General features: G+C 47.2%; 1 protein-coding gene across 1 annotated transcript in view; it reads right to left on the minus strand.

Moving 5' to 3' along the window:
• Positions 1-20,666, minus strand: part of cacna1fb (calcium channel, voltage-dependent, L type, alpha 1F subunit) — a 184,695-nt gene that overhangs the window by 4,645 nt on the left and 159,384 nt on the right. The window contains exons 41-46 of the mRNA XM_064922017.1: positions 17,837-17,938; positions 12,955-13,085; positions 6,055-6,177; positions 2,505-2,791; positions 745-876; positions 321-493 (exon numbers count right to left, since the gene is read on the minus strand). Of these exons, the coding sequence (XP_064778089.1) occupies positions 321-493; positions 745-876; positions 2,505-2,791; positions 6,055-6,177; positions 12,955-13,085; positions 17,837-17,938 (948 nt within the window). The remainder of the gene's footprint in view (positions 1-320; positions 494-744; positions 877-2,504; positions 2,792-6,054; positions 6,178-12,954; positions 13,086-17,836; positions 17,939-20,666) is intronic.

The following is a 20,666-nucleotide window of genomic DNA, read 5'->3' on the forward strand; positions in this document are numbered from 1 at the left end:
AAGTCACATGGAGGATGTTTCTCAAATGGCACCCTATTTACTATTGTGAAATACTGTACTTTTGACGACGGCCCATAGGGACACAGCTTCAGATAGACATAGTTTACAACTGAATGAGGACAACCAAAATGAAGACGCAGTGTAGAGGCCAAGAGCGTAAAACGTTCTGAACATTGCAGATAGAAATGTCATGAATAGAGATGACATGATTCCTTACTCTACATGAGTGAGAGGCATATTTGTTTTACATCATATAATTCTACCTGGTTGTTCCCCACCGTCATGCCCCATGTAAAGCAGCCCTGGTGTTGTGATGTTACCGGTAGGTGTGGCGGGGAGGAGGCGTCTCCTCGCGGTCCTCCGTCCATCTCCATAGCCATTCCCGTTCCCGTTGCCATAGTTATTACCGTAGGCAGCGTTGCCGGGGGCGTGGGCGTCGTACATGTGGTCATGCTGACCAGGGTACAGAGGAGGGTCGTCAGGGTAACGAAGTCTGGGTGGGAGGAATGGGATCGAGATTAAGATTAGGATCAAGATTAAGATTAAGATTAGGATCATGATTAGGATCAAGATCAAAACAAAGATATAGTGATAATACACACTAGCACACTTTTAGCACCCACACACATATTCTCAAACACAGGCTCATATAAACACACACACACACACACACACACACACACACACACACACACACACACACACACACACACACACACACACACACACACACACACACACTACCTGTCACGAGGATCAAGGCTCTCGTTATCCTCATCGTAGTAACCCTCCTCTCCTCCGTAACTCTCCTCTCCTCCATCCATCCCTCCGTTACGACCTCGGACAGGAGAATACCTGTCTCCTCTGCTGTCTCTTCTACTGGAGAGGGAGGGATTGATTGACTGATTTTCACGGTCTGACCTTCGAGATCCTTATTATTCTCTATGTTTGGTTAGGTCAGACTGTGACTCGGATGGGAAAGTCTATGTTTTCTATTTCTTTGTTTTTGGCCGAGTGTGGTTCTCAATCAGAGGCAGCTGTCTATCGTTGTCTCTGATTGGGGATCATATATAAGTTATCATTTTCCTTTTGGGTTTTGTGGGATCTTGTTTTCTGTTTAGTGTCTGTGCCTGACAGTGTCTGTGCCTGTGCCTCACGTTTGTTATTTTGTGTGTGTTTTTTGAATATTAAAATCATGCCGTCCAAGGGAGCAGATGGAAGCAGTGAGAGAGGAACGGTGACTATAGGAGTAGTTAGGTCAACAATGGAAGCCCGAGAGATTGGCCGAGTCAGGGTTTAGACCTGAGCCAACTCCCCGTGCTCACCGTGGGGAGCGTGTGACTGGTCAGGCACCGTGTTATGCGGTGATGCGCCTTGGTCCACTATTCAATCTACAAACGAAAGCCATTACACTGATAGACGGATTGACGGGCTGACTGGCTGACTGATTAATGGACTGACTGATGGACTGACTGGCTGGCTGACTACCTGACTGGCTGACTAGCTGACTGGCTGACTGATTAATGGACTGACTGGCTGACTGCTTGACGGACTGACTGGCTGACTGATTAATGGACTGACTGGTTGACTGCTTGACGGACTGACTGGCTGACTGATTAATGGACTGACTGGCTGACTGCTTGACGGACTGACTGGCTGACTGATTAATGGACTGACTGATGGACTGACTGGCTGGCTGACTACCTGACTGGCTGACTAGCTGACTGGCTGACTGATTAATGGACTGATTGACCGACTTCCAGACTGATTGACAGACTGATTGACGGACTGATTGACGGACTGCCAGACTGATTGACAGACTGATTGACGGACTGATTGACAGACGGATTGACAGACTGATTGACGGACTGCCAAACTGATTGACAGACTGATTGACGGACTGCCAGACTGATTGACGGACTGATTGACAGACTGATTGACAGACTGATTGACGGACTGCCAGACTGATTGACAGACTGATTGACGGACTGATTGACGGACTGCCAGACTGATTGACAGACTGATTGACAGACTGCCAGACTGATTGACAGACTGACTGCCAGACTGATTGACAGACTGCCAGACCGGCTGGCTGATTGGGAGCAAGCTATGAAAACAGGAGAAACATGCTTAAACAGAGACAGAAGGAGATAAAGGTTCTGAGAGAAGGGTCAGTCTGGTAGTCAGAAACACATAACATAGGATCGTATCGTAGCGTCTGCGACAACTAAGGAACATTGTTCTAGTATGCAGATTTCTCCTTCACTGATCATTTGGACAAATCACGTCTTCCTAAGTGTTCACGTGTTTTCGAATTTCGGATGGGGAGGGGACATTTGGCCCATTGGCCGAAAATTTCAGTTTAAGGGGGTGGAGAATGTGCGAGTGAAGACGGTTTTCTTGTTATTAGCTTTTCTCATATCTCTTCCCCTAAAGGAAAATCTGATTCAATTACCTGAGATTTTTTGTTTGTTCTGGCTTTCCGAGCCTAGTCAAGTGCCTACCTTGAATACTTGTTAGAATTCCTTCTGCTCATGGCCGGTTGGTCCACCAGTCCGTTCTTAATGGAAGAATGACGATGATGATGGTTGAGCGAGGACCTCATGTTATCTCCTCGTCTCAGCTCATCCTGCTCCAGGCCTCCTCCGTTGGGAGTCTTGGAGAAGGAGGTGGAACCTCGGTGGGCCAGACCCCCGTTGGAGAGACTCTCCCTGGGCATACCTCCTCCAGTAAGGGTGGTGACCATGGAGCCACGTCTGTCCTTAACCTCAGGGGCATAGCCATTATCAGTCTGTGGGGAGAGTGTTAGAGGGGATAAGTTGATCAAGGCAATGCTGAGAATCACATAATGACTAGTTATTTTTGTGATTTCTAGATCAGTGATTATGTGCAGTCCAACTGCAGTCAATTTCAATTTCAAACATGCACAAGGTTAGAGATAAAATCACAAGGTTAAATCCAGATGAATGTAAATCATCTTTTGCGGATCAGTTTGGACAGCCCTGTTTTACAGCTTGCTAGTGTCTGTCCCGTCTCAACACACGTTGACGTCATATACCATATAGTTGAAGTCAGAAGTTTACATACACTTAGGTTGAAGTTATTAAAACTAGTTTTTCAACCACTCCACACATTTCTTGTTAACAAACTATAGTTTTGGCAAGTCGGTTAGGACATCTACTTTGTGCATGACACAAGTCATTTTTCCAACAAATGTTTACAGACAGATAATTTCACTTATAATTCACTGTATCACAATTCCAGTGGGTCAGAAGTTTTGAAGTTTTAATAGTTTTTAATCCTGGACTATCGGACCACCATTTTATTACGTTTGCAATTGCAACAAATAATCTGCTCAGACCCCAACCAAGGAACATCAAAAGTCGTGCTATAAATTCACAGACAACACAAAGATTCCTTGATGTCCTTCCAGATTCCCTCTGTCTATCCAAGGACGCCAGAGGACAAAAATCAGTTAACTTCTTGGATATAGGGGACGCTATTTTAATTTTTGGATGAAAAACGTTCCCATTTTAAACAAGATATTTTGTCACGAAAGGATGCTCGACTATGCATATAATTGACAGCTTTGGAAAGGAAACACTCTGACGTTTCCAAAACTGCAAAGATATTGTATGTGAGTGCCACAGAATTGATGTTACAGAAAAAACCCAGATAAAAATCCAATCAGGAAGTGCCGCATTTTTTGAAACGGCCTCATGCCAATGACTCCTTATATGGCTGTGAAGGAGCTAGGAGTCAGCTTACATTTTCCACGTTTTCCCCAAGGTGTCTGTAGCATTGTGACGCATTGCTTGTGTAGCTTTGGTTGAAAAGCATATTTTGAAAATCTGAGATGACAGTGTTGTTAACAAAAGGCTAAGCTTGTGTTTGAATATATTTATTTCATTTCATTTGCGATTTTCATGAATAGGAAACGTTGCGTTATGGTAATGAGCTTGAGGCTATGATTACGCTCCCGGATACGGGATTGCTCGACGCTAGAGGTTAACCACCTAACTGAGGAACTCAATTTAACCTTGCGTAATACCCTAGATGCAGTTGCACTCCTAAAAACTAAAAACATTTCTCATAAGAAACTAGCTCCCTGGTACACGGAAAATAACCGAGCTCTGAAGCAAGCTTCCAGAAAATTGGAACGGAAATGGCGCCACACCAAACTGGTGCCGACTAGCTTGGAAAGACAGTACCGTGCAGTACCGAAGAGCCCTTACTGCTGCTCGATCATCCTATTTTTCTAACTTAATTACACACTCCAGCCACATGAAGTATTAGCATTGTCTTGTATTAGGAGGAACCCAGGGCCAACCACACCAGCATATGGTCTCACAAGGGGTCTGAGGATCTCATCTCGGTACCTAATGGCAGTCAGGCTACCTCTGGCGAGCACATGGAGGGCTGTGTGGCCCCCCAAAGAAATGCCACCCCACACCATGACTGAGTCCCCGCCAAACAAGTCATGCTGGAGGATGTTGCAGGCAGCAGAACGTTCTCCACGGCGTCTCCAGACTGTCACGTCTGTCACATGTGCTCAGTGTGAACCTGCTTTCATCTGTGAAGAGCACAGGGCGCCAGTGGCGAATTTGCCAATACTGGTGTTCTCTGGCAAATGCCAAACGTCCTGCACGGTGTTGGGCTGTAAGCACAACCCCCACCTGTGGACGTCGGGCCCTCATACCACCCTCATGTAGTCTGTTTTTGACCGTTTGAGCAGACACATGCACATTTGTGGCCTGTTGGAGGTCATTTTGTAGGGCTCTGGCAGTGCTCCTCCTGCTCCTCCTTGCACAAAGGCGGAGGTAGCGTTCCTGCTAATGGGTTGTTGCCAGCATTCAAAAGAGACCAAAACATCAGCCAGGAAGCATAAGAACTGAGAAGTGGTCTGTGGTCCCCACCTGCAGAACCACTCCTTTATTGGGGGTGTCTTGCTAAATGCCTATAATTTCCACCTGTTGTCTATTCCATTTGCACAACAGCATGTGACATTTATTGTCAATCAGTGTTGCTTCCTAAGTGGACACTTTCACAGAAGTGTTATTGACTTGGAGTTACATTGTGTTGTTTAAGTGGTCCCTTTATTTTTTGGAGCAGTGTATGTGGCATCATGAGGAGGAAAATGATGTGGATATTTTGAAGCAACATCTCAAGACATCAATCAGGTTAAAGCTTGGTCGCAAATGGGTCTTCCAAATGAACAATGACCCCAAGCATATTTCTGAAGTTGTGGCAAAATGGCTTAAGGACAACAAAGTCAAGGTATTGGAGTGGCCATCACAAAGCCCTGACCTCAATCCCATAGAAAATGTGTGGGTTCAACTGAAAAAGTGTGTGCAAGCAAGGAGGCCTACAAACCTGACTCAGTTACACCAGCTCTGTCAGGAGGAATGGGCCAAAATTCACCCACCTTATTGTGGGAAGCTTGTGGAAGGGTACCCAAAACGCTTGACCCAAGTTAAACAATTTAAAGGCAATGCTACCAAATACTATTTGAGTGTATGTAAACTTCTGACCCACTGGGAATGTGATGAAAGAAATTAAAGCTGAAATAAATCATTCTCTCTCCTTGCACATTATCATCTGATCATTTATCACTCCAGTGTTAATCTGCTAAATTGTAATTACTTTGCTACTATGGCCTAATAATTGCTTTACCACCTCACAGCATTTGCACACACTGTATATAGTCTTTATTTTTTTTCTATTGTGTTATTGACTGTACGCTTGTTTACTCCATGTGTAACTCTGTGTTGTTGTTTGTGTCTCACTGCTTTGCTTTATCTTGGCCAGGTTTCAGTTGTAAATGAGAACTTGTTCTCAACTAGCCTACATGGTTAAATAAAGGTGAAATAAATCAAATAAAATAATGAATAAAATATATTCTAACACTTAACATTCTTAAAATAAAGTTGTGATCCTAATTGACCTAAGAGGGAATTTCTACTAAGATTAAATGTCAGGAATTGTGAAAAACTGAATGTATTTGGCTAAAGTGTATGTAAACTTCCAACTCCAACTGTATATATACACAGTGACCTTATAGGGAGAGTCATCTTCCTCTGGTTCTTCCTCCATGCCCTCTTCCTCTTCCTCCTCCAGGTCAGCTGACATGGCCATCCTCATCTCCGGCCCCAGGTCCTGCAGGGTACGCAGACCCGCCTGACACAGCTGCGCACAAAGAGAGAGGTGAGAACATTAATAAATATCTATACAGACCAATATGTATGTATATATATATACAGTGGGGCAAAAAAGTATTTAGTCAGCCACCAATTGTGCATGTTCTCCCACTTAAAAAGATGAGAGAGGCCTGTAATATTCATCATAGGTACACTTCAACTATGCCAGACAAAATGAGAAAAAAAAATCTAGAAAATCACATTGTAGGATTTTTAATGAATTTATTTGCAAATTATGGTGGAAAATAAGTATTTGGTCAATAAAAAAAGTTTATCTCAATACTTTGTTATATACCCTTTGTTGGCAATGACAGAGGTCAAACCTTTTCTGTAAGTCTTCACAAGGTTTTCACACACTGTTGCTGGTATTTTGGCCCATTCCTCCATGCAGATCTCCTCTAGAGCAGTAATGTTTTGGGGCTGTTGCTGGTCAACACGGACTTTCAACTCCCTCCAAAGATTTTCTACGGGGTTGAGATCTGGAGACTGGCTTGGCCATTCCAGTACCTTGAAATGCTTCTTACGAAGCCACTCCTTCGTTGCCCGGGTGGTGTGTTTGGGATCATTGTCATGCTGAAAGACCCAGCCACATTTCATCTTCAATGACCTTGCTGATGGAAGAAGGTTTCCACTCGAAATCTCACGATACATGGCCCCATTCATTCTTTCCTTTACACGGATCAGTCGTCCTGGTCCGTTTGCAGAAAAACAGCCCCGAAGCATGTTTCCACCCCCATGCTTCACAGTAGGTATGGTGTTCTTTGGATGCAACTCAGCATTCTTTGTCCTCCAAACACGACGAGTTGAGTTTTTACCAAAAAGTTCTATTTTAGTTTCATCTGACCATATGACATTCTCCCAATCTTCTTCTGGATCATACAAATGCTCTCTAGCAAACTTCCGAAGGGCCTGGACATGTACTGGCTTAAGCAGGGGGACACGTCTGGCACTGCAGGATTTGAGTCCCTGGCGGCGTAGTGTGTTACTGATGGTAGGCTTTGTTACTTAGGTCCCAGCTCTCTGCAGGTCATTCACTAGGTCCCCCCGTGTGGTTCTGGGATTTTTGCTCACCGTTCTTGTGATCATTTTGACCCCACGGGGTGAGATCTTGCGTGGAGCCCCAGATCGAGGGAGATTATTATTGGTCTTGTATGTCTTCCATTTCCTAATAATTGCTCCCACAGTTGATTTCTTCAAACCAAGCTGCTTACCTATTGCAGATTCAGTCTTCCCAGCCTGGTGCAGGTCTACAATTTTGTTTCTGGTGTCCTTTGAAAGCTCTTTGGTCTTGGCCATAGTGGAGTTTGGAGTGTGACTGTTTGAGGTTGTGGACAGGTGTCTTTTATACTGATAACAAGTTCAAACAGGTGCCATTAATACAGGTACCGAGTGGAGGACAGAGGAGCCTCTTAATCTTGAAACTCTGCGGGCGCTATTTCATTTTTGGATGAAAAACGTTCCCGTTATAAACAAGATATTTTGCCCCAAAAAGATGCTCGACTATGCATATAATTGATAGCTTTGGAAAGAAAACACTCTGACGTTTCCAGAACTGCAAAGATATTCTCTGTGCATGCCCTAGAACGTGAGCTACAGGCAAAACCAAGATGAAACGGCATCCAGGAAATCAGCAGGATTTTTGAGGCTCCGTTTTCCATTGTCTCCTTATATGGCTGTGAATGCGAGAGGAATGAGCCTGCCCTTTCTGTCGTTTCCCCAAGGTGTCTGCAGCATTGTGACGTATTTGTAGGCATATCATTGGAAGATTGACCATAAGAGACCACATTTACCAGGTGTCCGCCCGGTGTCCTGCGCCGAAATTGGTGCGCAAACCTCAGCTGCAAGTATTTTTCCATGGAATTCAGAGAAGAAAGCAGGCTTCCACGAACGATATATCAATGAAGAGATATGTGAAAAAACACCTTGAGGATTGATTCCAAACAACGTTTGCCATGTTTCGGTCGATATTATGGAGTTAATTCGGAAAAAGTTTGACGTTGTTGGTGACTGAATTTTCGGTTCGTTTCGGTAGCCAAATGTGATGTACAAAACGGAGCGATTTCTCTTACACAAAGATTCTTTCAGGAAAAACTGAACATTTGCCAAGTAACTGAGAGTCTCCTCATTGAAAACATCTGAAGCTCTTCAAAGGTAAATTATTTTATTTATTTGGTTTTCTGGTTTTTGTGAAAATGTTGCGTGCTAAATGCTACTCAAAATGATAAGCTAGCTTTGCATACTCTTACACAAATTAGTGAATTGCTATGGTTCAAAAGCATATTTTGAAAATCTGAGATGACAGTGTTGTTAAGAAAAGGCTAAGCTTGAGAGCAGGTGCATTATTTTCATTTTATTTGCGATTTTCAGAAATCGTTAACGTTGCGTTATGCTAATGAGCCTGAGGCTTTATTCACGATCCCGGATCCGGGATGGGGAGTATCTTAAAGAAGAAGTTACAGGTCTGTGAGAGCCAGAAATCTTGCTTGTTTGTAGGTGAACAAATACTTATTTTCCACCATAATTTGCAAATAAATTCATTAAAAATCCTACAATGTGATTTTCTGGATTTTTTTTCTCATTTTGTCTGTCATAGTTGAAGTGTACCTATGATGAAAATTACAGGCCTCTCTCATCTTTTTAAGTGGGAGAACTTGCACAATTGGTGGCTGACTAAATAATTTTTTGCCCCACTGTATACAAATACATATTATATGTACACAAACCATGACACATCTACTTAACTAGTACTCTACCGCATAGCTAGTACTCTACTGTATCGTTAGTACTCTACCATACAACTCCACCGTAGCTAGTACTCTACCGCATAGCTAGTACTCTACCGTATAGCTAGTACTCTACTGTATAGCTAGTACTTTACTGTATAGCTAGTGCTCTACTGTATACTGTAGCTAGTACTCTACCGTATAGCTAGTGCTCTACTGTATACTGTAGCTAGTACTCTACCATATAGCCAGTACTCTACCGTATAGCTAGTACTCTACTGTATAGCTAGTACTCTACCGTATACTATAGCTAGTACTCTACCGTATAGTTAGTACTCGACTGTATACTGTAGCTAGTACTCTACCATATAGCCAGTACTCTACCGTATAGCTAGTACTCTACTGTATAGCTAGTACTCTACCGTATAGCTAGTGCTCTACTGTATACTGTAGCTAGTACTCTACCATATAGCCAGTACTCTACCGTATAGCTAGTACTCTACCGTATAGCTAGTACTCTACCATATAGCTAGTACTCTACCATATAGCTAGTACTCTACAGTATACTGTAGCTAGTACTCTACCATATAGCCAGTACTCTACCGTATAGTTAGTACTCTACCGTATAGCTAGTACTCTAATGTATAGCTAGTACTCTACCGTATAGCTAGTCCTCAACCATATAGCTGATACTCTACCATATACTTTAGCTAGTACTCTACCGTATAGTTAGTACTCGACTGTATACTGTAGCTAGTACTCTACCATATAGCCAGTACTCTACCGTATAGCTAGTACTCTACTGTATAGCTAGTACTCTACCGTATAGCTAGTCCTCAACCATATAGCTGATACTCTACCGTATAGTTAGTACTCGACTGTATACTGTAGCTAGTACTCTACCGTATAGTTAGTACTCCACCGTATATATACAGTATATAAAGAGCAGCTACTGACCGTATACAGAGGAGACAGTATGCAGCAGAGGAGACAGTATGCAGCAGAGGAGGCAGTATGCAGCAGAGGAGGCAGTATGCAGCAGAGGAGACAGTATGCAGCAGTGGAGGAGGCAGTATGCAGCAGTGGAGGAGGCAGTATGCAGCAGAGGAGACAGTATGCAGCAGCGGAGACAGTATGCAGCAGAGGAGGCAGTATGCAGTAGAGGAGGCAGTATGCAGCAGAAGAGACAGTATGCAGCAGAGGAGGCAGTATGCAGTAGAGGAGGCAGTATGCAGCAGAAGAGACAGTATGCAGCAGAGGAGGCAGTATGCAGTAGAGGAGGCAGTATGCAGCAGAGGAGGCAGTATGCAGCAGAGGAGACAGTATGCAGCAGAGGAGACAGTATGCAGCAGAGGAGACAGTATGCAGCAGAGGAGACAGTATGCAGCAGTGGAGACAGTATGCAGCAGTGGAGACAGTATGCAGCAGAAGAGACAGTATGCAGCAGAGGAGGCAATATGCAGCAGAGGAGGCAGTATGCAGCAGAGGAGGCAGTATGCAGCAGAGGAGACAGTATGCAGCAGTGGAGGAGGCAGTATGCAGCAGAGGAGGCAGTATGCAGCAGTGGAGGAGGCAGTATGCAGCAGAGGAGACAGTATGCAGCAGCGGAGACAGTATGCAGCAGAGGAGGCAGTATGCAGTAGAGGAGGCAGTATGCAGCAGAAGAGACAGTATGCAGCAGAGGAGACAGTATGCAGTAGAGGAGGCAGTATGCAGCAGAGGAGGCAGTATGCAGCAGAGGAGACAGAATGCAGCAATGGAGACAGTATGCAGCAGAGGAGGCAGTATGCAGCAGAGGAGACAGTATGCAGCAGAGGAGACAGTATGCAGAGACAGTATGCAGCAGAGGAGGCAGTATGCAGCAGAGGAGACAGTATGCAGCAGAGGAGACAGTATGCAGCAGAGGAGACAGTATGCAGCAGAGGAGACAGTATGCAGAGACAGTATGCAGCAGTGGAGGCAGTATGCAGCAGAGGAGACAGTATGCAGCAGAGGAGAGAGTATGCAGCAGAGGAGACAGTATGCAGCAGAGGAGGCAGTATGCAGCAGAGGAGTCAGTATGCAGCAGAGGAGGCAGTATGCAGCAATGGAGACAGTATGCAGCAGAGGAGGCAGTATGCAGCAGAGGAGACAGTATGCAGCAGAGGAGACAGTATGCAGAGACAGTATGCAGCAGAGGAGGCAGTATGCAGCAGAGGAGACAGTATGCAGCAGAGGAGACAGTATGCAGCAGAGGAGACAGTATGCAGCAGAGGAGGCAGTATGCAGCAGAGGAGACAGTATGCAGCAGAGGAGGCAGTATGCAGCAGAGGAGACAGTATGCAGCAGAGGAGACAGTATGCAGCAGAGGAGACAGTATGCAGCAGAGGAGGCAGTATGCAGCAGTGGAGACAGTATGCAGAGGAGACAGTATGCAGCAGTGGAGGCAGTATGCAGAGGAGACAGTATGCAGTAGAGGAGACAGTATGCAGAGGAGACAGTATGCAGCAGTGGAGGCAGTATGCAGCAGTGGAGACAGTATGCAGCAGAGGAGACAGTATGCAGCAGAGGAGGCAGTATGCAGCAGAGGAGGCAGTATGCAGCAGAGGAGGCAGTATGCAGCAGAGGAGACAGTATATGCAGAGGAGACAGTATGCAGCAGAGGAGACAGTATGCAGCAGAGGAGACAGTATGTAGCAGAGGAGACAGTATGCAGAGGAGGCAGTATGCAGCAGAGGAGACAGTATGCAGCAGTGGAGACAGTATGCAGCAGAGGAGACAGTATGCAGCAGAGGAGACAGTATGCAGCAGAGGAGACAGTATGCAGCAGAGGAGACAGTATGCAGCAGAGGAGACAGTATGCAGCAGAGGAGACAGTATGCAGCAGAGGAGACAGTATGCAGTAGAGGAGGAGGCAGTATGCAGCAGAGGAGACAGTATGCAGCAGAGGAGACAGTATGCAGAGGAGACAGTATGCAGCAGAGGAGACAGTATGCAGAGGAGGCAGTATGCAGCAGAGGAGACAGTATGCAGAGACAGTATGCAGCAGAGGAGACAGTATGTAGCAGAGGAGACAGTATGCAGCAGAGGAGACAGTATGCAGCAGAGGAGACAGTATGCAGCAGAGGAGACAGTATGCAGCAGAGGAGACAGTATGCAGCAGAGGAGACAGTATGCAGCAGAGGAGACAGTATGCAGCAGAGGAGACAGTATGCAGCAGAGGAGACAGTATGCAGCAGAGGAGACAGTATGCAGCAGAGTAGACAGTATGCAGCAGAGGAGACAGTATGCAGCAGAGGAGACAGTATGCAGCAGAGGAGACAGTATGCAGCAGAGGAGACAGTATGCAGCAGAGGAGGCAGTATGCAGCAGAGGAGACAGTATGCAGCAGAGGAGACAGTATGCAGCGCAACACAAATATACAGCACCGACCGATCCTCAGGTGAGTCATACCAAAGACACTAAAAATGGAACCCGATGCTTCGCTGCTTGGCACTCAGCATTAAAGAGCTGGATAGGGGGTGTGGCCCTGTTATAAACTAACGTCCTGTGTAGGGGGTGTCCTGGACATCAAGCTGTCTCACTACAGAAACAGGAGACAGACTAGTGTCCTGTCCAGGGGGTGTCCTGGACATCAAGCTGTCTCACTACAGAAACAAGAGACAGACTAGTGTCCTGTCCAGGGGGTGTCCTGGACATCAAGCTGTCTTACTACAGAAACAGGAGACAGACTAGTGTCCTGTCCATGGGGTGTCCTGGACATCAAGCTGTCTCACTACAGAAACAAGATATAGAATAGCGTCCTGCCCCAGAACTTAAGGATTTGTGGTACTGGCCAGCCAGGCAAGTAGACTGACACAATCTGTGCCAAAGTAACATTTCACTGGCTTGCTGGGCTTCTTTGGCACATTGCCTACTATCCCAGTCTGAACAGTAGTAGCCTCGATCTAGCGTGCTAGCTTCATTTCCATCCTTGAAGCTGCCTCAACACTACAGAAATAAGATATTGACGTGCAGAGTACAGCAGCCTTTCTGGCTGCGACAAGAATACTAACCTGTAGAGCAGCAGAGGTGTTGTTTGGGTCGCCCTCTTCCAGATCTCCTTGCTCTTTTCTCTTCCTGAACTTCCTGAAGTAGTCCTGAATCAGGAAGGTTGCGTAGAACTTACCAACTGTCACATCCTCTTCTGTGGAGGGGAGGCGAGAGGACAGGAGGAGGAGAGAGAGGAAAAAAGAAGAGCGAAGAGAAGAGAGAGAGGACCGAAGAGAGAGGAGAAGAGAGAAATAGAGGACAGAATCGCGAGAGTGAGAGAGGATCGAAGAGAGAAATAGAGGACAGAAGAGCGAGAGAGAGAGAGGACCGAAGAGAGAGGAGAAGAGAGAAAGAGAGGATAGAAGAGCGAGAGAGAGAGAGGACCGAAGAGAGAGGAGAGGAGAGAAAGAGAGAGGACAGAAGAGCGAGAGAGAGAGAGGACCGAAGAGAGAGGAGAAGAGAGAACACACTGTGTTTACTTCCAGAATTGACTGAATTGAAATGGAATGGACCCCAACCATGGAGAATGTACACTGTGAGGAAGATGCATATACATACTGTATGTGCTATTTAAATACTTGAGGTACTTTTGATTTATACTGAAGAAAAATATAAACGCAACATGTAAAGTGTTGGTCCCATGTTTTATGGGCTGAAATGAAAGCTTATTTCTCTTAATTTTTGTGCACACGCGTTTGTTTACATCCCTGTTGGTGAGCATTTCTCATATCAATATTGATATTCGCATATCAAGAAGCTGATTAAACAGTGCGGTCATTACACAGGTGCACCTTGTGCTGGTGACAATAAAAGGCCACTCTCAAATGTGCAATTTTGTCACACAACACAATGCCACAGATTTCTCAAGTTTTAAGGGAGCGTACAATTGGCAAGCTGACTGCAAGAATGTCCACCAGAGTTGTTCCCAGGGAATTGAATGTTCATTTCTCTACCATAAGCCGCCTCCAGCATTGTTTTAGAGAATTTGGCAGTATGTCCATCCGGCCTCACAACTGCAGACCATGTGTAACCACGCCCACCCTGGACCCTCCACATCCTGATTCTTCACCTGTGGGATCGTCTGCGACCGGTCACCCAGACAGCTGATGAAACCGAGGAGTATTTCTGTCTGTAATAAAGCCATTTTGTGGGGAAAAACAACTCAATTTGATTCGCTGAGCCTGGTTACCCAGTGGATGTACCTGGTTACCCAGTGGATGTACCTGGTTACCCAGTGGATGTACCTGGTTACCCAGTGGATGTACCTGGTTACCCAGTGGGTGTACCTGGTTACCCAGTGGGTGTACCTGGTGTACCTGGTTACCCAGTGGATGTACCTGGTTACCCAGTGGATGTACCTGGTTACCCAGTGGATGATCCCATGCCCAGTCATTTAAAATCCATAGATTAGGGCCTAATGAATTTATTTCAATTGACAGATTTTTCTTATATAAACTGTAACTCAGAAAAATCTTTGAAATTGTTGAATGTAGCGTTTATATTTCTGTTCAGTATAGATACATGTGCTCTGATACTATACAGGAACCATAGGTTTTAGTTTTAAACGATTCGGTGTGATTTGATTTGATTTGAGGAACGGTTCAACGCAATTTGATTCAATGCACTAATGGCGGATATCGCTTGACTGGTGTGCAGGGTAGGAAGAGGTAGGAAGAGGTTGGTAGCTTTGGCATTATTCCATTGATCCCATTGTACTGGTAAAGCTAAATGAAAGGTTGGAAGAGGTTGGAAGAGGTTGGCAGAGGTTGGCAGGGGTTGGCAGAGGTTGGCAGGGGTTGGCAGGGGTTGGCAGAGGTAGGCAGAGGTTGGCAGAGGTTGGCAGAGGTTGGCAGAGGTTGGCAGAGGTTGGCAGGGGTTGGCAGGGGCTGGAAGAGGTTGGCAGAGGTTGGAAGAGGTTGGCAGAGTTAGGTAGGGGTTGGCAGAGGTAGGAAGGGGTTGGAAGAGGTTGGCAGAGGTAGGAAGTTGGCAGAGGTTGGCAGGGGTTGGCAGAGTTAGGTAGGGGTTGGCAGAGGTAGGAAGGGGTTGGAAGAGGTTGGCAGAGGTTGGAAGAGGTAGGAAGAGGTAGGAAGAGGTTTGAAGAGGTTGGACGAGGTTGGCACAGGTTGGCAGAGGTTGGAAGAGGTTGGAAGAGGTTGGCAGAGGTTGGCAGAGGTAGGAAGAAGTAGGAAGAGGTTGGCAGAGGTTGGCAGGGGTTGGTAGAGTTAGGTAGGGGTTGGCAGAGGTAGGAAGGGGTTGGCAGAGGTTGGCAGATGTAGGAAGAGGTTGGCAGAGGTTGGAAGAGGTTGGCAGAGGTAGGAAGAGGTTGGTAGAGGTAGGAAGAGGTTGGCAGGGGTTGGCAGACGTTGGCAGGGGTTGGCAGAGGTAGGTAGGGGTTGGCAGAGGTAGGAAGGGGTTGGAAGAGGTTGGCAGAGGTAGGAAGAGGTTGGCAGAGGTTGGCAGGGGTTGGCAGGGGTTGGCAGGGGTTGGCAGGGGTTGGCAGGGGTTGGCAGGGGTTGGCAGGGGTTGGCAGAGGTAGGAAGGGGTTGGCAGAGGTTGGCAGAGGTAGGAAGAGGTTGGCAGAGGTAGGAAGAGGTTGGCAGAGGTTGGAAGAGGTTGGCAGAGTTAGGTAGGGGTTGGCAGAGGTAGGAAGGGGTTGGAAGAGGTTGGCAGAGGTAGGAAGAGGTTGGCAGAGGTTGGCAGGGGTTGGCAGAGTTAGGTAGGGGTTGGCAGAGGTAGGAAGGGGTTGGAAGAGGTTGGCAGAGGTAGGAAGAGGTAGGAAGAGGTTGGAAGAGGTTGGACGAGGTTGGCAGGGGTTGGCAGAGGTTGGCAGAGGTAGGAAGAAGTAGGAAGAGGTTGGCAGAGGTTGGCAGGGGTTGGCAGAGTTAGGTAGGGGTTGGCAGAGGTAGGAAGGGGTTGGCAGAGGTTGGCAGAGGTAGGAAGAGGTTGGCAGAGGTAGGAAGAGGTTGGCAGAGGTTGGCAGACGTTGGCAGGGGTTGGCAGGGGTAGGTAGGGGTTGGCAGAGGTTGGAAGAGGTTGGCAGAGGTAGGAAGAGGTTGGCAGGGGTTGGCAGACGTTGGCAGGGGTTGGCAGAGGTAGGTAGGGGTTGGCAGAGGTAGGAAGGGGTTGGAAGAGGTTAGCAGAGGTAGGAAGAGGTTGGCAGAGGTTGGCAGGGGTTGGCAGGGGTTGGCAGGGGTTGGCAGGGGTTGGCAGGGGTTGGCAGAGGTAGGAAGGGGTTGGCAGAGGTTGGCAGAGGTAGGAAGAGGTTGGCAGAGGTAGGAAGAGGTTGGCAGAGGTTGGAAGAGGTTGGCAGAGTTAGGTAGGGGTTGGCAGAGGTAGGAAGGGGTTGGAAGAGGTTGGCAGAGGTAGGAAGAGGTTGGCAGAGGTTGGCAGGGGTTGGCAGAGTTAGGTAGGGGTTGGCAGAGGTAGGAAGGGGTTGGAAGAGGTTGGCAGAGGTAGGAAGAGGTAGGAAGAGGTTGGAAGAGGTTGGACGAGGTTGGCAGAGGTTGGCAGAGGTTGGCAGAGGTTGGCAGAGGTTGGCAGAGGTTGGCAGAGGTAGGAAGAGGTTGGCAGAGGTTGGAAGAGGTTGGCAGAGGTAGGAAGAGGTTGGCAGAGGTAGGAAGAGGTTGGCAGACGTTGGCACTATTCCTTTGATGCCATTATACTGGTCAAACTACATGATGCACATATGACCCCTGAGTGATACACAGAATATATAAGAGTTCAATCAACAACTAAAACACTGAAACCAACCACCGTTGAACCACTCTGTTGTGATCCTGAACAAGTGGTCATCTGGGGTGGGGTACAATAACCCCGTCCACATCCAAAATGGCACACTATTCCCTAGGTAGTGCACTAGGCTTGTTCCCTATTATCTAGGTAGTGGATATTTGACCGGCTTATCCAAAAAAGAATGATGGGTTGGGGTTAGGAATAGGGTTAGGATTAGGGTTAGGGTTGGGAATAGGGTTAGGATTAGGGTTAGGGTTGGGAATAGGGTTAGAGTTGGGGTTAGGAATAGGGTTGGGGTTGGGGTTGGGGTTAGGGTTAGGAATAGGGTTAGGAATAGGGTTAGGAATAGGGTTAGGGTTGGGAATAGGGTTAGGATTAGGGTTAGGGTTGGGAATAGGGTTAGGATTAGGGTTAGGATTAGGGTTGGGGTTAGGATTAGGGTTGGGGTTGGGGTTGGGGTTAGGGTTAGGAATAGGGTTAGGAATAGGGTTAGGAATAGGGTTGGGGTTGGGGTTGGGGTTAGGGTTAGGGTTGGGGTTAGGGTTGGGGTTAGGGTTAGGATTAGGGTTAGGGTTGGGAATAGGGTTAGGATTAGGGTTAGGGTTGGGAATAGGGTTAGGATTAGGGTTAGGGTTGGGGTTAGGATTGGGGTTAGGGTTAGGGTTGGGGTTGGGGTTGGGGTTGGGGTTGGGTTAGGGTTGGGGTTGGGAATAGGGTTGGGGTTAGGGTTGGGGTTGGGGTTGGGGTTGGGGTTGGGGTTGGGTTTAGGGTTAGGGTTAGGGTTGGGGTTGGGGTTGGGGTTGGGGTTAATGTTGGGGTTAGGAATAGGGTTAGGGTTGGGGTTAGGGTTAGGATTAGGGTTGGGGTTAGGATTAGGGTTGGGGTTAGGATTAGGGTTAGGGTTGGGGTTAGGAATAGGGTTGGGGTTGGGGTTAGGAATAGGGTTAGGGTTGGGGTTAGGATTAGGGTTAGGGTTGGGGTTAGGAATAGGGTTAATGTTGGGGTTAGGAATAGGGTTAGGCTTGGGGTTAGGAATAGGGTTAATGTTAGGGTTATTTTAAATCTGCCGGCTGTATACACTCCATGTAAATGCACTAGGCTCTGGCCAAAATGTAGTGCACTACTATGAAGGGAGTAGGGTGCCATTTGAGCGTGCTTGGCCCCCCATCTCACCCTCGTGTGGGGGGATGACCTCGTCCAGAACCTTGGGCTTCATCCTTTTCCAGATCTTCTTTATTATGGTCCTCAACTCCTCGTTCTCCTGGTCCGGGTTACCTGGGGAAGTAAGAAATTAGTTGATTCATTGGTTGAACCAGCTAACTAGCTACAAGCTATTTAGTCATTGTTAGTTTTTTTTAACCTGGATAACACTCGCCAGTCCAGCTTCCCTGCCCCATCCACCGCTGCCCCCTGGACACTGATCACTTGGCTACATAGCTGATGCACGCTGGACTTTCCATTAATCACGGTACTCCATTCTGCTTGTTTATGTTTTTTCTGTCGGCCCCGTTGCCTAGTCAACGCCATTTTACCTGCTGTTGTTGTGCTAGCTGATTAGCTGTTGTTGTCTCACCTACTGTTTTAGCTAGCTTTTCCAATTCAACACCTGTGATTACTGTATGCCTCGCTGTATGTCTCTCTCAAATGCCAATATGCCTTGTATACTGTTGTTCAGGTTAGTTATCATTGTTTTAGTTCACAATGGAGCCCCTAGCTCCACTCTTCATACCCCTGATACCTCCTTTGTCCCACCTCCCACACATGCGGTGACCTCACCCATTACAACCAGCATGTCCAGAGATATAACCTCTCTCATCATCACCCAGTGCCTGGGCTTACCTCCGCTGTACCCGCACCCCACCATACCCCTGTCTGCGCATTATGCCCTGAATATATTCTACCATGCCCAGAAACCTGCTCCTCTTATTCTCTGTCCCCAATGCTCTAGGCGACCAGTTTTGATAGCCTTTAGCCGCACCCTCATACTACACCTTCTCTGTTCCGCGGGTGATGTGGAGGTAAATCCAGGCCCTGCATGTCCCCAGGCACCCTCATTTGTTGACTTCTGTGATCGAAAAAGCCTTGGTTTCATGCATGTCAACATCAGAAGCCTCCTCCCTAAGTTTGTTTTACTCACTGCTTTAGCACAATCTGCTAACCCTGATGTCCTTGCCTTGTCTGAATCCTGGCTCAGGAAGGCCACCAAAAATTCAGAGATTTCCATACCCAACTATAACATCTTCCGTCAAGATAGAACTTCCAAAGGGAGAGGAGTTGCAGTCTACTGCAGAGATAGCCTGCAAAGTAATGTCATACTTTCCTGGTCCGTACCCAAACAGTTCGAACTACTAATTTTGAAAATTACTCTCTCCAGAAATAAGTCTCTTACTGTTGCCACCTGCTACCGACCCCCCTCAGCTACCAGCTGTGCCCTGGACACCATTTGTGAATTGATCGCCCCCCATCTAGCTTCAGAGTTTGTTCTGTTAGGTGACCTAAACTGGGATATGCTTAACACCCCGGCAGTCCTACAATCTAAGCTAGATGCCCTCAATCTCACACAAATCATCAAGGAGCCCACCAGGTACAACCCTAACTCTGTAAACAAGGGCACCCTCATAGACGTCATCCTGACCAACTGGCCCTCCAAATACACCTCCGCTGTCTTCAACCAGGATCTCAGCGATCACTGCCTCATTGCCTGTATCCGCTACGGAGCCGCAGTCAAACGACCACATCTCATCACTGTCAAACGCTCCCTAAAACACTTCTGTGAGCACGCCTTTCTAATCGACCTGGCCCGGGTATCCTGGAAGGACATTGACCTCATCCCGTCAGTTGAGGATGCCTGGTCATTCTTTAAAAGTAACTTCCTCAACATTTTAGATAAGCATGCTCCGTTCAAAAAATGCAGAACTAAGAACAGATACAGCCCTTGGTTCACTCCAGACCTGACTGCCCTCGACCAGCACAAAAACATCCTGTGGAGGACTGCAACATAGCATCGAACAGTCCCCGTGATATGCAACTGTTCAGGGAAGTCAGGAACCAATACACGCAGTCAGTCAGGAAAGCTAATCCCAGCTTCTTCAGGCAGAAGTTTGCATCCTGTAGCTCCAACTCCAAAAAGTTCTGGGACACTGTGAAGTCCATGGAGAACAAGAGCACCTCCTCCCAGCTGCCCACTGCACTGAGGCTAGGTAACACGGTCACCACCGATAAATCCGTGATTATCGAAAACTTCAACAAGCATTTAATAATAATAATATAATATATCCCATTTAGCAGACGCTTTTGTCCAAAGCGACTTACAAGTCGGCTGGGGCCACTACTTTTACATATGGGTGGCCCCAGCGGGAATCGAACCCACGACGCTTGGCGTTGCAAGCGCCATGCTCTACCGACTGAGCCACACAGGACCCATTTCTCAACGGCTGGCCATGCCTTCCGCCTGGCTACTCCAACCTCGGCCAACAGCTCTGCCACCCCCCCCGCAGCTACTCGCCCAAGCCTCTCCAGGTTCTCCTTTACCCAAATCCAGATAGCAGATGTTCTGAAAGAGCTGCAAAACCTGGACCCGTACAAATCAGCCTTGCTTGACAATCTGGACCCTCTATTTCTGAAACTATCCGCCGCCATTGTCGCAACCCCTATTACCAGCCTGTTCAACCTCTCTTTCATATCATCTGAGATCCCCAAGGATTGGAAAGCTGCCGCAGTCATCCCCCTCTTCAAAGGGGGAGACACCCTGGACCCAAACTGTTACAGACCTATATCCATCCTGCCCTGCCTATCTAAGGTCTTTGAAAGCCAAGTCAACAAACAGGTCACTGACCATCTCGAATCCCACCGTACCTTCTCCGCTGTGCAATCTGGTTTCCGAGCCGGTCACGGGTGCACCTCAGCCACACTCAAGGTACTAAACAATATCATAACCGCCATCGATAAAAGACAGTACAGTGCAGCCGTCTTCATCGACCTTGCCAAGGCTTTCGACTCTGTC

The sequence above is a fragment of the Oncorhynchus masou genome, chromosome 18, assembly GCF_036934945.1.
Source record: "Oncorhynchus masou masou isolate Uvic2021 chromosome 18, UVic_Omas_1.1, whole genome shotgun sequence".
Classification (NCBI taxonomy): Eukaryota; Metazoa; Chordata; class Actinopteri; order Salmoniformes; family Salmonidae; genus Oncorhynchus; species Oncorhynchus masou.